Below are 15,719 nucleotides of genomic sequence, written 5' to 3'. Positions count from 1 at the left end.
ATCTCCGGCGCTGCGAGGCAGCAGTGCTAACCACTGTGCCACCCGTGATCTGGAACAAACTGAGAGTGTGATAGGGGTGTGTTCAATTATGCCTTTCAGATCAGGCATTGGTAACAATAGTGGTGAGAAGAAGAGGGGTGGGGTGGGGGTGGGGTAAGTGGGCAGGAAAATGGGTCAGAGTTACTCTTGCAGAGAGCTGGCAATGGTATGACAGGCCAAACTGCCTCCTTCTGTGCTGCACCAGTTCCATGATTCAAGGAAAAGGATGACAAAATCACAATTTCTTTTAAAAGATACAAATTGACAAATTTATTGACTTTCGAGCAAATTGGCCACTTTTATTAAAATGCCTACAATAAGAAACAAATAGATTATATATTGCATATAATAAACATTTCCAAATATTTAAAAAAGTATATAAAAAGTATAAAAATTGTATTTACAAATTCTCACAATATTTCACCCTGAAAATTTAAAAGCAGTATTTTAAGGAATTTATAAAATGTTCAATCAAAGCACCAGAGTACATTGGACTGAAAATAGTTTCCAAAATCATTACATAGGGGCTTATTCCATGATTGAATAGAGCCATGACTGTAATTGATGTCAATTTAAAAATGAACATAAAATCTGAATCTATTATACATTGTATTTTCTAAGAATGAACCACTCAGCATACCATAGAAGGACAAAGTGATTATCAATTAGCCTCTGTGCTGATGGAAAGACAAAAAGACAGATGAGGCTCCTGTAGAGTACAAGCACAGACCTGACATTGAGCCAAATGGAGACCCTGTACCATTACATGGAACTTTAGGTCCATGTAAAGCAAATCCCTTGTGAAGAAGTTGAAGTTACAAGGAAAGACTAGAAACACTTGGGCTTTGCACTGTACAATGGAGATATTAGAAAGGTTGTATTATAGAGGGGGATATAAAATTGTACACAATAGGGAAAGGATTGATAACTTCAAGTCATATGTAAAATCTTTCAAATGTGGAAATCTATTCCCTCCAATCTGCAGGCAGATTAAACAAAAGAAAATAATCCCATTGAAATCCTTTTCTATCTTTTGGCCTTGGAAATAATTCTTTTAAAATAGAGATTCTGGCATGGAGACACTAATTGACATGACTGACTTTTTAAACATTTTTAAACAGATGTTATTGCAGCCAGTCACTTGGTTGTACAGAATGTGAGTAGTGCTGAAAAGAAAAAACATGTTGCCAAAATGTTTCATCTTGCATGGATCAGGATAAAACACAAGAATGCTAAATTTCAAATGATTTTTATTTCTAGTCTGGGGAGTAATTTTTTCCCATCTGCTTTTATCAAGGCAACAACTTGGCCAAAGTCAAATAGCCAACCAGTTTCTTCTTTAGTATAAATTGTTAAAGAAAAAATGGCATTCTTGTATATCTCCCAATGATTGCAAGACAAAAAGCCTTCAAAACATGTCTCTCTTTTCAGTTGTTCTTATTTTATATTAGATTGTTTAAAGACCTTAAAAACATATCAAGAAATAGGACTATCAGGCACTCTGTTCTGCACAATCTTTTGGTACAAAAATTTATTTCATAAACATGCTCAATTTACGAGCATGTCTTCAGACTTTCATCTAGTTAAGTAGGTGTCATGGAGACAACTTCCTTCTACATGTTTCTGGAACATATGACTGGGCTTTCGTTTTCCAAAATAAAATTCACCGCTGCATAATAGATGCTATGTTGATGATCAAAGCAGATATAAATTGTGTACACTTTCTTTTTAAAATAGAAGGTGTGAAGAAATTTTTGGTGTTCAAAGCACTTTCACAAAAGGCGTTATTAATGCAAGAAAAGTAACTAAGGTATTACAGGGTTTCAAGCTACACACAACTCAATCAGTTCCTCAGTACTGCTACACTATTATTTCTGCGTGAGTAAAAAGGATCATTTCCAAAGTATAGCAGAATATTTGAGTGGCCTGTGCCATTTGAATCACTTTGCAGTTACAACAAGGATGGAAGTAATCACCTGTTCACTCTCAGGAAAGCAACATTCTCAAGAGTTTGCTTCAAAACCATGACCCAACCCCTGCTCACAGTTGAAATTTGCAAACTTTAATTTGAAGAATAAAAGTCTTATTTTTGAAAAGTACAAAATGAGGTTTAAGGGGAATGATTTAAAAGGGACCAAAGAGGCAACCTTTCAACACAGAGGTTGATCCATGTATGAAATGAACTGCCAGAGCAAGTGGTGGAGACTGATATAATTACAATATTTTTAAAGGCATCTGGATGGATATACCAATAAGAGGGGTTTAGAGGGATATGGGCCAAATGCTGGAAATGGGTCTGGATTATTTTGGATAGCTGGTTGGCATGGGTGAGTTGGACTAAAGGATCTGTTTCTGTGCTGTACAACTCTGACTCAGAGTCAAAATTTCAAAATAAATGGAAATGTTTTTTAAAAAAGTCTGACTATCACATTGTTTTAACTCAAATACAAAGTGCTGGGGAAACTGAACAGGTCTGGCAACAGAGCTCTGATGAAGAGTCACTGGACTCAAAACATTAACTTTGTTTCTCTCTCCACAGGTGCTGCCAGACCCACTGATGAGTTTCTTCAGCAGTTTGTTTTTGTTTCAGATTTATAGCATCTACAGTTCTTCATTTTTATTATGGTATTTGAATTGCTATTTTTTTCTCTCACAAACTGCAGAGCAGTACTTAAGTCACAGCAAATCAGCATGTCAATGCACAACAGAGTGGGAGGTTATGGGTCTGTGTGTAATTTCCTACATGCAGAGCTTGTAATCTAAGCCAGATCAACTGTAGCCTACTTTGCCAAATGAGACATGCATGGGTTAGGAAATGACAACAAGCAGTTGACCTGTGGCACATAAACCTCTTCGGTCAGATACAGAAGTGCATCTTGGGAGGTGAAGCAATGATGTGCAACACTGGATTAAAAAGAGTAAGGGAATGACTTAGAGTAAGTGGAGAGTCATTTGTGAAGATCCGTTGGCTTTCATGGAATCATAGAATCCACAGAGTGTGGAAACAGGCCATTTGGCCCAACAAGTCCACACCTACCCTCCGAAGAGTAACCCACCCAGACCCATTCCCCTATCCTATTACTCTACATTTCCCCTGACTAACATACTAATCTACACACCCCGAAACACTATGGGCAATTTAGCATGGCACATCTTTGGACTGGGGGAGGAAACTGGAGCACCTGGGAGGAAATCCACGCAGACACAGGGAGAATATGCAAACTCCATACAGTCGCCTGAGCCTGAAATTGAACCCGTTGCCTGGTGCTGTCAGGCTAACCACTGAGCTACCATGCTGCTCAAAGCTATCGCTCCCAAAGCTTTCCAACACTAGTGTTTTCATCATCTCCAGACTGGGTCTTTTGTAGACTAATTCATAGAGATTGATTGTTTTAGGAATACAAAACACAAAGAAAGCCACAGTTCAGAATTATGAATTTTTCAAGCAATTTTAAGTTATCTGAGCTTCAGATGGGAGCAGTAACCTTTAGGGGAAAGGAGCAAAATGTGCTGATAAACATCACAGCAATGTCATGGGTTTTAAAATGTTCCCGAACAGTAACTTTCAAAGAACATCAAGCCACATTATATTCAGACACTAGCAATTAAAAATGACTAGAATGAACTGTATGAAGTACATACTCAGGGGAATGTGTTACTGGTGAAAGTTGTTAAAAGACTATTGACATTTGAACACAGTGGAATCTGAGTTAGTTGTCAATGTACTGATACACCCGCTTGTATCACTTGAGTGAGTTGTACCATTTCAGACTCAATTCCCCCTCACCCCACCCTAAATTTAACTGGAGATTTATTGGCATGTTCATGGATTGATGTGGTACAACTCACTATAGTTCTGGTTTATATAGATCAATAGATCTGAGGATTAGAACTGAATTGTAAATTTACAAATGTGTATACATATAGAACTCATTCGTTATTTCTGTCAACCTAAATTCAATATTATGGAATGGTTATTTAGTAATATTTTCAATCTCAAATTCAACAGAAGTACTATTTGATTTTCCAAACATGCAGAAGGATTCATTACTTTAAAATAAATGGGAGAATCATCCACCAACCAGTGCTTCAGATAATCATTTTCTCCAATAACTTGGGAAAAAAAAATCATTTATTTCAAATCCAGTGTAATCAAGATTTAAATCAACATTTCCTCAGCAATAGGGGCTTAAGTCCACGGCATTTCTTGGCCGAACAATTTGCCAAATGGGCCTTTCGAGATCACAGTAGATTTTGGCATGAAAACCTATCCCTTTTTATAGAAGCTCTATAGTATGGAAACAGGCCATTCAGCCCATCGATATCCACACTGACCCACCCTCCTACCCTATTCCTGTAACCCTGCATTTCCCATGTGTAACCCACCTAGCCCGCAAGTCCCTGTACATTATGGGAAATTTCCCATGACCAATCCATCAAACTTGCATATCTTTGGACTGAGAGAGGAAACCAAAGCATCTGGAGGAAACCCACTCAGACTTGAAGAGAATGTGCAAACAGTCACCTGGGGCTGGAATTAAAATTAGGTCCCTGGTGCTGTGAGAAGCAGTGCTAACCACTGAGCCACAGTGCCACCCCAGTGGGTGGTTCTCTCTCAGATACACAACAGATTTGGACAGAGGTGTTCTAAGGCCCACTGAACCTCAGCCCAAGGCCATCCTACAAGAGATGAGTCACATCAACTAGGAGTGTGAAAGTATAATCATGACACAGAAAGAGACTGTAGTCAGCACAGAAGATGTGATCCAGTATTTGTATTATAAATTATTAAATGGATCCAAAAATATCTAGGGTTTCAAAGTTAGTTGAACTTCAGAAAATCAGAACATTACAAAGTAATTTACATTGACACTTTTGGTGACTTCTCTCATGTTTAACAAACTGAAGTAAGTTGGCACTGAGGGTTAGACCAGACCTTTTCTGCAGTATCTGCATACCCCAAGGCTAAGTGCAACAAGGACTATTGCACATTCAAACATGGCTCTTTGTTTACATAAATTAAAAATAAATACATTTTCTAAAATACATATTCATCGAATGGATGGAGTTTCTGACTAATTTGTTTTAATACAAGCAGTCAACCAGAAAAGTAATTAAAGTATATAATAACTGAGACAAACAGAAAACGGAACCAGAAAAATTCTATGCTGCAGTAGTTTGAAGTATTAGAAGATAAGGGAACTCACTAGTAGTTTCCATTATAGAAGCTTATCCATGACCACAAGATTATTCTTCCTGACCTCAGTGTTAATCTTACAAGTTCATGTATTTTAAAAGACAATTTTGAAAGTTGCAATTGGGAATGTTCCAATGGATATTTGTAACTTGCAGAAATATCGTAAATAAGGACTTTTTAAATGAATTGATGTCCTGACTTGCTGTAGATGAATAGTAGGGAATTACGGTCAGTTCAAGTTTTCTTCAGTTCAAATTAATAGAAATTGAATCTTGAGGTGCAACGTGTAAAATGATATGTAATTGTGGAGAGATACCAAGCAAGCAAAACTTGAAATAGATGTGGCTACTGGATGAAATGGAAGAGGGGAACAGGAGAGACAGCTGGCCAGATGCCAAAATAAAAATCAAAGAACTTGAGGCACCGATTTGAGACATACTAAGGAATGGCTAAGGAACAATAAATCCTCCTACTCCAATCTAACAACCATATCCTTCCCTCAACTTAAGTTTAGTTGAACTGCCAACAGACTCATTGGCTTAGTAGAAAAAAGAATGCAAGCAATAAATCACAGCAGCATTCGGAATGCAAGTTTGCTGCAAATCGAACACTTAGATCTGAAAGATTAAAAACAAGGTAAGTAGATCCTGTTACCCACAGTCAGTATGCCATGCAAAGTAATTTACGAATAAATGAACATAGCACAATTCTAATAAAATATTAGGGCATTATCAATTCTGCAAACACTGATCTGAAACTGGGGACTATCCAGAATAATTCACATATTAATTATATATAGTTGGAAACCTATGACTGGACTCATTTGACAAGTTTTTTTTTAAACTTCGAATGAGTTTTACTTGAGGCTGGAGTGATTACTGCCCTTGGGAATCTGTATTATTTATAATATTAACCAGTTCATAAGAATGTGCTTCACGTGTATGCTTTTTAAGAATGTTTATAGCGCCAGATCCTTAAAAAGAATAAAAGCAGAAGTAAAATTCAGTGAGTTCACTTGTTGATACTGCAAGAAATTCTCAGAGAGGTGATCTAGATTGGAGTGGAGAGCTTGTTAAAGCAGTATCACCAAATACATTTGCGTATGAAGATTTGAGGAACTGGACATAGTTCTGCATGCTACGGTTGGTGCATTCCGACTGCTCCAGACGATCCTTCAGGTCTTGTAAGCGGCTCTGGAAACGCCTCTCAGCCTAAGAAGTAATTTTGCATAAAATGGATTTGACACAATTACACTTTCAGCAGTCAGTAAGATAAATACATCATCATACATTTAGCTATGAAAGTAGTTGTGCAGGCTGTTAAGTAACCTGCTCTTATTTCCATCCCCCACCCTTTCACCTCACCTGAAGTTACTGAGGGACCAGGAAATTATACTTGTAATATCCATGGTGAAATGCAAATGCTTCTAGGCCTATTCAACTAGTTGGAATTACTGTGACATAAGCAGTTATTAACACTTCACAAAAATTTGCAATTAAATCATTGGAAGGTTAGGTATTTGTGCTTACACCGAGGAAAGTTTGGCAAATAAATATTATATTCAAATTTACTGAAAGGCAGTTTAATCCACATTTAGAAAATTTGGAAGTCCAGGAAAGATTGGGATGGTGGTGGCAGAAAGAAGAATGAACAGATAAAAAAGGGATTAAAAATGATTTGTGTGAAAATACTAAAATACTATGCAGGCACACAAGCAACATTCTAATTACATTTAATAACCCTCTTTTAAAAATTAATCCTCTTCCTTCAAATTAAAGTCATGTCCTCAAAGAATTCTAATAATTTTAGGGATGCAGATTTTACATTTTGGTTCATTCACTACAATAAAATGTCCAAGCAGCAATGAGTCAAAAAGACAAGGAGGCATTTCCACGCAAAATATTTTGTTGACATTGCAAAACCATATCTTAGTCCTCCATAAGGTTAGAAGATAAAGATTTGACTGGATGGACGTTAGCAATCTTGTAATATGCAGACGTGCACAAACACAAAAAGAGGAGGTTTCTTTAGTAACAAAGAGGCACAGCATGCTGCATTTGCAATTAAGGACTGCAATTTCCTGCTAGATGATTCCATGGAGCAAATCTACATAATAAAAGGAATCACTAACCAGCAATGTAACATAAAGTGCACAGGGAATATTAATGAGAAAAACTATTAACTTCACTTGAAACGAGTGGAACTAGGTGATTTAGATGTTGGACCCACTTTTATATTGTGCTAGTGTTGCCTAATCCCAACAAAGATCCTGTATGGCCAGTCGTATAAACAATCTATAAACACACCTTCTGGGTGAATATGGCTTTAATTTTGCCTTAGGAAACCTGGTTTACAAGTAAGTTTATCAATATTAACAGGACTGAGCACAAGGTAAAATTTAAATACTCATGAGAACAATGATAATGCCAGAGATAGCGTGAATGGAGGTATTTTGTGGGTACTCTCAAGTGTTTGCTCTATGAGGAGGGTTGCTTCAATGTCAAAATAGGCCCACTCCAAGAGCAAGTACCTGATGGTCTTCTACACCAAGACAAGTATTCTGCTGCAGCCACTGACTGCCAGTACTAGCAATAGAATCGGTAACAGCATTCGCTAGGGCAGCACAACAGGGATAAGGTTCTAAACTAGTACATGCTGTCCATCTCTATGACTCTATGAGATAAGAACAGCAAAATCCTCACTTCAGCCATCAGCGGCCTAGTAATTGAGTGGCCTATCTGAACGTCTCTTGGGTCTAGCAGGAGTTGTGATTGAAGGAGCAGCAAGCACAGGAGATCATAGATTCTCTCTAACCCTGCTTGCAGTTCCACGTCGTCCAGTCAGATTCCCTGACCCATTTTTGCTGCTCCATCAGATCCAGAATCTATGATTGGAGGAACTGCAAAAGTGGGAAAGGGGGAAAATCAGTGATTGGAAGAGGAGCTCTGACTCTCCCTTAACTTGCTGTTCTTCCGATCACAACTCTGACCAGTCCCACTCTCACTGACTAATAGTTGGGACTCAATTCTTTTTTTCTTAAAGCTACTCCCTTGTTCTCAAGGGCAGAATCAAAGAAACTTAATTTTTTTAAAAAAAAAGCATATTTGTAACCTAGACTTACGTCATCTTTACTCCTTCGTAGTTGAGTCAGTTCTGTTTTTGTTCTGCTCAGCTGTGTTTCAAGGTCCATTATTTTGCTTTGTGTGGTTCGTTCTTTCGACAGTGCTCTCTCCCTGGTTTGGTCCACCTGGTCAAACACATGTATTTGGTCACTGTTATCCATGTTTTCTCGCTGACAATCTGAATTGCATTATCAGTTTCTACGACTAGCTGGAAGACCAGTTACCACACAAAACAGATTTAAGGTAAATGGCAAAAAAAAACAAATCCAGTTTCAGGGATTGTAAGGAAATGAGAAGGAATTTCAATATAATAGGTTTCTGGAATCTGTACTTCACCAGATGAAAAGATAGTGGAATACATTCAATCATTTTCAAGTGGAAACACTTGAAAAATAATAACTTACAGGGCTACAACTAAAAATCAGGTAGTAGCAATCAATTGATGGTAAAGAGCTTGAATGGTAAGGATAGACTGAATGCTCTCAATTTTCTAATACAGAGCTTCTATACTGAAATTTGTCTTTTCTGTGAGGACACTTGTCAAGTTTGTTTGCACTGTTTACATTCATGGTTACTGGGTTGTCATTTACAAAAGCTATCTCAATGTTCGGCTCTCTTGTCTTCACACCATCAGCAGCCAGGCTCCATAAGTATACAGAATTTTACTGTTAAAACAGAGCACACAGTCAGCAGACATGCTGCACATACCAGAATATTGGCAAAATACTGTAGATGCTGGAAATCTGAAACAAACACAAAATGTTGGAAAAACGCAGCAACTCTGGCTGCTTCTGGAATAGAGAGAAACACAGTTAATGTTGAGTCCAGTGTGACTTATTCAGAACTGAAGAATCATAACAGACTTGAAACATTAACTCTGTTTCTCTCTCCACAGATGCTGTCAGACCTGAATTTCTCCTGCATTCTCTGTGTTGGATACCCTTCGATATTTTCATCATCGAAACTGTAAACACACAACTTTGATAGGTTTGCAATTGCATTGTGATGTGTTGAATGAGATCGAATTGAGCATGATCTCCACAACAGCAATCCAAAAGGGTTAAACGTTCTTAAATAGTAAATCTAGTGTAATGCATACCAGGTAATCAAAACATGTACCATAGCAGTTTACTATGCTTGGTGTTTGGTGAATAAAAGTGATGTGTTTCAGAAACCACTGGCTCATCTAATTTATCATCTAAGCCTGCCCTTAGAAAGAGCTATCCCATTAGTTCCACTCCCTTGCTCTGTCCATATTCCTATATGGGTCTTTTCCATTCAAGTATATATTGAATTGTTGTTTTAAAGTTACTAGTGAATCCAATTCCATCACCCTTTCAGGTGGTGCATTCCTGATTACAGCATTTTTGCTGAGAAAAATATGAATTTACCTTGAACTCAATTTGTAAAATTTGAAAGCCGATTACTTAAAAGTTTCCATTTAACTATACTTGCCATGTATTATTTAGAAAATGTAAAGTTCTTTATTACAACTGCACTAAGTAAATACAGGTTGTAGTCAGTAGCTTCACAATAGCAGTTGCTCAGTTGTTTGCCATCTGATGGATAAGTTTTCAAGTGAACATATTTTTAAGAAGCTATGTCAATTGTAAATTTTAAAATGGAGATTGCTGACTTTTGTTAGGCAAGGATATTAAGAGTTATGGAACTAAAGGTGGTGAATGGAGTTAAGACACAGATCAACCACGATCCAATTGAATGGAGGAGCTGGATCAAAGGCCTGACTGGCCTCCTCTTGTTCTACATTTGGTAAAGTATCACTGAACTAACCTGGCACCTGGCATCATCAATGGCAGCCTCCAGCTGTCTAGCCAGGCTGTTGCATTCACGGGATTTGTCCTCTAATCGCTGCTGGTTCATTTGAATGGTCTCTTCCCGTTTCGTTACCACCTGAGTCAGTTCCCGGTTCTGGGCGTCTAAATCTTCCAGCTTCCTACAAAGGATGATCAACATTTTTTCAGTGTCCAATATCCTCAAATCTTCTAAAAAATATGTAGGTCTTCCATCATATGAGAACACCTTATATATCGAGCAACACAATTCAATTTTGGTTAACACAGTCACATACAGGACTTAAAGACTTTATCCAGTCAATATTGTAATGCAGTACTGAGACACCATGTAAAGTTGGAACTAATGCCAGTGTGCTTGTTTTGGTGTTTTAAGAGATTAATAATCGCACAGCAAAATTCCATGATAAAAAAGGTCTTCTAGTGCCCTGGCCAATATTTCTCCTGCAACCAACACTACCAGAAATAAATGAACTAAACATTAATCTCAGCATTTCTTACGGGGTATTGCCATATGCAAATGGCTGCCATATTTGACCACTTTGTGACAAGCCCTGGACAAGGCATGTGAATTGCACTGGACCTCAAAACATTAACTTTGCTTCCTCTCTGCAGATGCTGCCAGGTCTGCTGAGTTTTCCAGCAATTTTTGTTTCAGATTTCCAGCATCTACAGTTCCTGGTTTAATTTCGGTGAATTGCTCTGACTTGTTTGCTATCAGCTGACCTACTTTGGTGAGAAAAATGCTTTGGCAATCCTCAAGAGATTGTAACTAGTGTATAATGAATCTTGCCAAATACAAAAAACAAGTTCAGAACTTAAATGATTTTGAAATATATCCTCTAAACTGGAGGGTGGCTCATTACAAAGGATATATTGTTTTATCAAGGGATGGAGAATGCCACTAAGAAAAATTTAATTAGATTATTCAATTGTATGTAACCCAGTCTGATCCTTTAAGCAAACTGCTAAAAACAACTTGCTTGGTCTTTTCAAAGTCAGATTTTGGGTGGAGCTCAGTTCAGTCTGGTATTCGAACAATGTAGTTTATTAGATGGGAATCTTAAGAGGCATAATGTTACCACTGGATTGATGGGTTTGAAAAGATTCACTTTCCCAAAAACCTAAGTCCTTAACTTTAAGAGATTCTGGGCATTTTCATTAGTAGACAGTTGTAACTTGTATGTGTTATGTCATGTTGTTAAAATTGATACAATTAATCTGTAATCGATCACAGGACTTGCACAACTATTTTGTTTTTTTAAAAACATTTAATTAAAAAGACTACTTTTTTGTTGGTGGGTTTTGAATTTGCACTTGAGTTTTTATTTCAATAAAATGATGGAGTTAACTGGATGCAGGTATGACAGCTTCGATGAATACTTGACCTATATACATCATAGTGCAAAATCCTCAGTCAAAAGGTTTTAAATTTAGTTTACGGTCCACTTCTGCTTTCACAATTTGCCTTTCAAGTTTAATCCATCTTTGGAGAACTGAGAATCGCTTTGTTCTAACAGGTTCCTGTTGTTCCTCCTTTTTAAAAAAAACACAACATAATTCAGTATATACAATAATGGCCTTATGAAGAACAGTCCAAAACCTTTAAGGAGTTAGGGAAAGGACTTTTTCTTTTTAAAAAAAGAGAAGGGAGCCATTTTGACACCAATATTACCCCTCTTAAAACTAAGAAACCACACTGTTCTAATACCAGAACCAAGTTTGATTGAGTGTCTATCTTTGAAGGGCTAAGGAAATTTCAATAGTTTCAGGTTGTTCACTTGGTTGGAAGGGAAACTGGCCACGGTGGGTGGGATGGGGGAAGGGAGGACGACGACTTGGGAATGCCCTTTCCAGGGCATTTACATTGAACAGACAAAAAAATGGTAGGAGAAATGAAACTCCCAAACAGAAATGCATAATGTATCCCACATTAAAGGAATAAGGAGTCTGGATTTAGCTCACCTTCTCTTGTCATGCAACAATATTTCAGTTAGCTCCTTCCTCTTTTAATTACTCTCAACAAAACTAACCTTTCCAAAGTCTCCAACTTCAGCTTCAGATTATAATTTTCTTCTTGTAAATGTTGGCACTTCTCTCTTGTCTTGCTACTCTGCTCCTCAATCTGCGCAGGCCAAGATGGATGGTCAAAATGGTCAAAAGAGCAAGATTCAACAAGGAATTGTCGCTTAATTTGACAACTATTTCACAATGGCAAGCACAGATGCTGATTTAGTATAAAGAAACTGAATTGAATATATAGGATCCATTCTTATCTTTACTTTCTACTCTGATATTTATAGAAAAGCAGATACAAAGGGAGGAGCTTGGGAGTTTTGCACAAACATCACAGATGTGAATTTTCTGTTAAACAGTGCACTGCAAGACTTCACAACTAAATCAAATTAAATCCAAATTCAAAGTACAATGCTTAGACTAGTAGAGGGCTAGTGCCAGCTTCTGATCTATTTACTTTTCAAGAATAATATAGATGATGTTCAATTACAGAAGAAACCAATCACATTGTTACAAAGCTTTCCAACACAGCAAGGCCAGCGATAGAGGTTTGCATTGAACTATAAATATATAAAAAGCATTGTTATTAGCTCTGCATATTACCATCTGTATTTGCACCAAGTTTAGTTAAGTTTAAAAACCTGCACAATGCTTCACATTCAATAAATAACTTGGAAGTGCCTATTGCAAGCAACATAGGTAGAAGCAGTCATTCTGCACAAAGATCCCAGATATAGCACAAGATGAGTGTCTCCAATGCTTTTGGTTGCTGCTTTCATACAGTCATAGAATCTTTAAAATTAATTTAACCCCTTTAGCACTACAAATAAACACAAAGCTAGATTACATGAAGTATTGGAATGGAACTCAAAACTTCAAAATCAACGTGCTATAATTGAGTTAGATTAACAGAAAAGTAAACTCAAAACTGAGAAATTTAAAACTACCTCCATCTTGAGATTACAAATGATAGATGATTGATCTACATTTTTTCTCTCATATATTGCGAGCTGCTGTTGGCAATCCTGAAGCTTGTGCTCAGTTAACTTCAACAACTCAGGAACAGGCTCCAAATCAGTCAGCTTTTTCTGCATCTGTTTCCGAACCTATAACATGAACATGAAAGTGTCTAAAAGCAGTATCCATCAAAAATATATTTACCAGTGCAAACTCAAGATTTTATTTAAAAAATTTGAAAAAAAAATATGAACAAGGAACATAGGAAATAAGGAGCAGCAATAGGACATTCCTTCTATTTCCCAACGGACTAGTTTATCTTTTTTCTTTAATTTATTTAAGGGTATAGGCTTCAATGGCAAGGCTGGCATTTATTACCCATTTCTAACTGACTCCAAAGGATGGCAGTATAATAGAGTGTGGTGTGCTGAGTCTTTTCAGTGGCTCAGTGGTTAGCACTGCTGCCTCACGGCGCCAGGGACCCTGGTTCAATTCCCACCTCGGGCGACTGTCTGTGTGGAGTTTGCACATTCTCCCCGTTTCCTCTGGGTGCTCCAGTTTCCTCCCACAGACCAAAGATGCGCAGGTCAGGTGAATTGGCCATGCTAAATTGCCCATAGTATTAGGTGCATTAGTCAGGGGTAAATGTAGGGGAATAGGTCTGGATGGGTTGCTCTTCAGAGGGCTGGTGTGACTTGTTGGGCCGAAGGGCCTGTTTCCACACTGTCAGGAATCTAATCCAAGGTAATCTAATCTATATATATGGGATGAATCTCATCACAGAAGCCATGAATGTTGCCAGATGGAAACAAACTCATTACAAATTAGAGTATTACAGATATTTTGTGCTGAAGCTGCAATTCATACATCTGGAATAGAATTCTAAAAGGCAGTCACCAAAAATGCTAAAAATATACTGGGCTGTCAGCACCTGAAAGGTTTAACTGCAACAACATTCAAAATCTGCTCCAAAGGAAACATACCAAAGCTTGCAATACAAACAAAATCAGTAAAAGTTGACTTATGAACTTGTCCATTATAAATGTCTCCATCTATATTTATAATGGGACTTGCCAGTGTAAGATTGACAAGCAGTAACTGTACTACCTTCTCAGTGGAGGTGCTGGAGTACCATGATTTTATATCTCACTCTCGAAACCCACTGTGCCTAATGATATGGTCTGAATTCCCCACGTGCAGTGGCATTTTTTGGAGACCTGATGATGGGGAGGAATTAACGACACCTTCAAAATATGCTTTACAAAGTGTCAATTTTCTTCTTTCTTGTTGGGTTAATAGTGCTGTTGATCTATTTGCTCAAAACATTAAGGAAACAATGGCAAGATCAGCATTTACTCCCCAATCCTAAGGCTTGATAAGCCCCGTTCTTGAGCTGCTGAAGTGTGTGTTGTGTGCCTGCACAATGCTGTTAGGCCTTGCCTCATTTCAAATTATACTGTGCATAACTGCTTTCCCTTCCAAGAGAATTCTCCCCAACCACACTGCAATAACACAGGAATGATAAATCCCTCTATCTGAATTTCCAGCACATTGCGTGTTTCAGATGCCATCAGATCTGAAGCATTGAGAAATAAATAGTGGCACCTTGAAAAGTGTCTATATTACAGAGGTGGTAGTGCTGGATATCTTAAAACGCATAAATGTGGATAAATCCCTGGGACCAGATCAGGTGTACCCTTGAACGCTGTGGGAAGCTAAGAAAGTGATTGCATGGCCTCTTGCTGAGAAATTTGTCATCGATAGTCATAGGTGAGGTGCTGGAAGACTGGAGGTTGGCTAACATTGCGCTATTTAAGAAAGATGGTAAGGAAAATCCAGGGAACTATAGACCAGTGAGACTGACATCGGTGGTGAGTGTGTTGTTGGAGGGAATCCTGAGGGACAAGATTAACATGTATTTTGAAAGACAAGAACTTATTACGGATAATCACATGGCCGTGTGTGTGGGGAATCATGTCTCACTAACTTGATTTTTGAAGAAGTAACGAAAATGATTGATGAGGGCAGATATGGACTTCAGTAAGGTATTCGACAAGGTACCTCATGGTAGACTGGTTAGCAAGGTTAGATCACATGGAATACAGAGAGAACTGGCCATTTGGATACAGAACTGGCTCGAAGGTAGAAGACAAAGTGGTGGTGGAGGGCTACTTTTCAGACTGGAAGCCTGTGACCACTGGTGTGCCACAAGGATCAATGCTGGGCCCACTGCTTTTCTTCATTTATATAAACGATTTGGATGTGAACATAGGAGGTATGGTTAACAAATTTGCAGATGACACCAAAATTGGGAGTGTAGTGGACAGCAAAGGAGGTTACCTCAGAGTACAACAGGTCCTTAATCAGATGGGCCGATGGTCTGAGGAGTGGCAGATAGAGTTTAGATAAATGTGGGGTGCTGCATTTTGATAAGACAAATCAGGGCAGGACTTATACATTTAATAGGGTCCTGACGACTACTGCCAACAGAGAGCTTGGAGTTAAGGTTCATAGTTCCTTGAAAGTGGTGGATAGATAGTGAAGGTGGCGTTTGGTATACTTGACTTTTGGTAAGTG

General features: G+C 38.0%; 1 protein-coding gene across 5 annotated transcripts in view; it reads right to left on the bottom strand.

Annotated features, from left to right (window-relative positions):
- Positions 1-325: 325 nt before the first annotated feature.
- Positions 326-15,719, bottom strand: part of odf2a (outer dense fiber of sperm tails 2a) — a 37,157-nt gene continuing 21,763 nt past the window's right edge. For 4 of the 5 annotated variants that reach the window (XM_072565980.1, XM_072565981.1, XM_072565979.1 and 1 more), the window contains exons 16-20: positions 13,133-13,291; positions 12,203-12,294; positions 10,150-10,312; positions 8,358-8,483; positions 326-6,447 (exon numbers count right to left, since the gene is read on the bottom strand). In XM_072565980.1, coding sequence (XP_072422081.1) covers positions 6,274-6,447; positions 8,358-8,483; positions 10,150-10,312; positions 12,203-12,294; positions 13,133-13,291 — 714 coding nt within the window. In that variant the 3' untranslated portion in view covers positions 326-6,273. Of the gene's footprint in view, positions 6,448-8,357; positions 8,484-10,149; positions 10,313-12,202; positions 12,295-13,132; positions 13,292-15,719 lie in introns of those variants that run through there. The other variant, XR_011956114.1, reaches the window with a different exon arrangement.

Source organism: Chiloscyllium punctatum, chromosome 49 (genome assembly GCF_047496795.1).
Source record: "Chiloscyllium punctatum isolate Juve2018m chromosome 49, sChiPun1.3, whole genome shotgun sequence".
NCBI classification, from domain to species: domain Eukaryota; kingdom Metazoa; phylum Chordata; class Chondrichthyes; order Orectolobiformes; family Hemiscylliidae; genus Chiloscyllium; species Chiloscyllium punctatum.
This window is presented reverse-complemented; position numbering and strand designations above follow the sequence as displayed.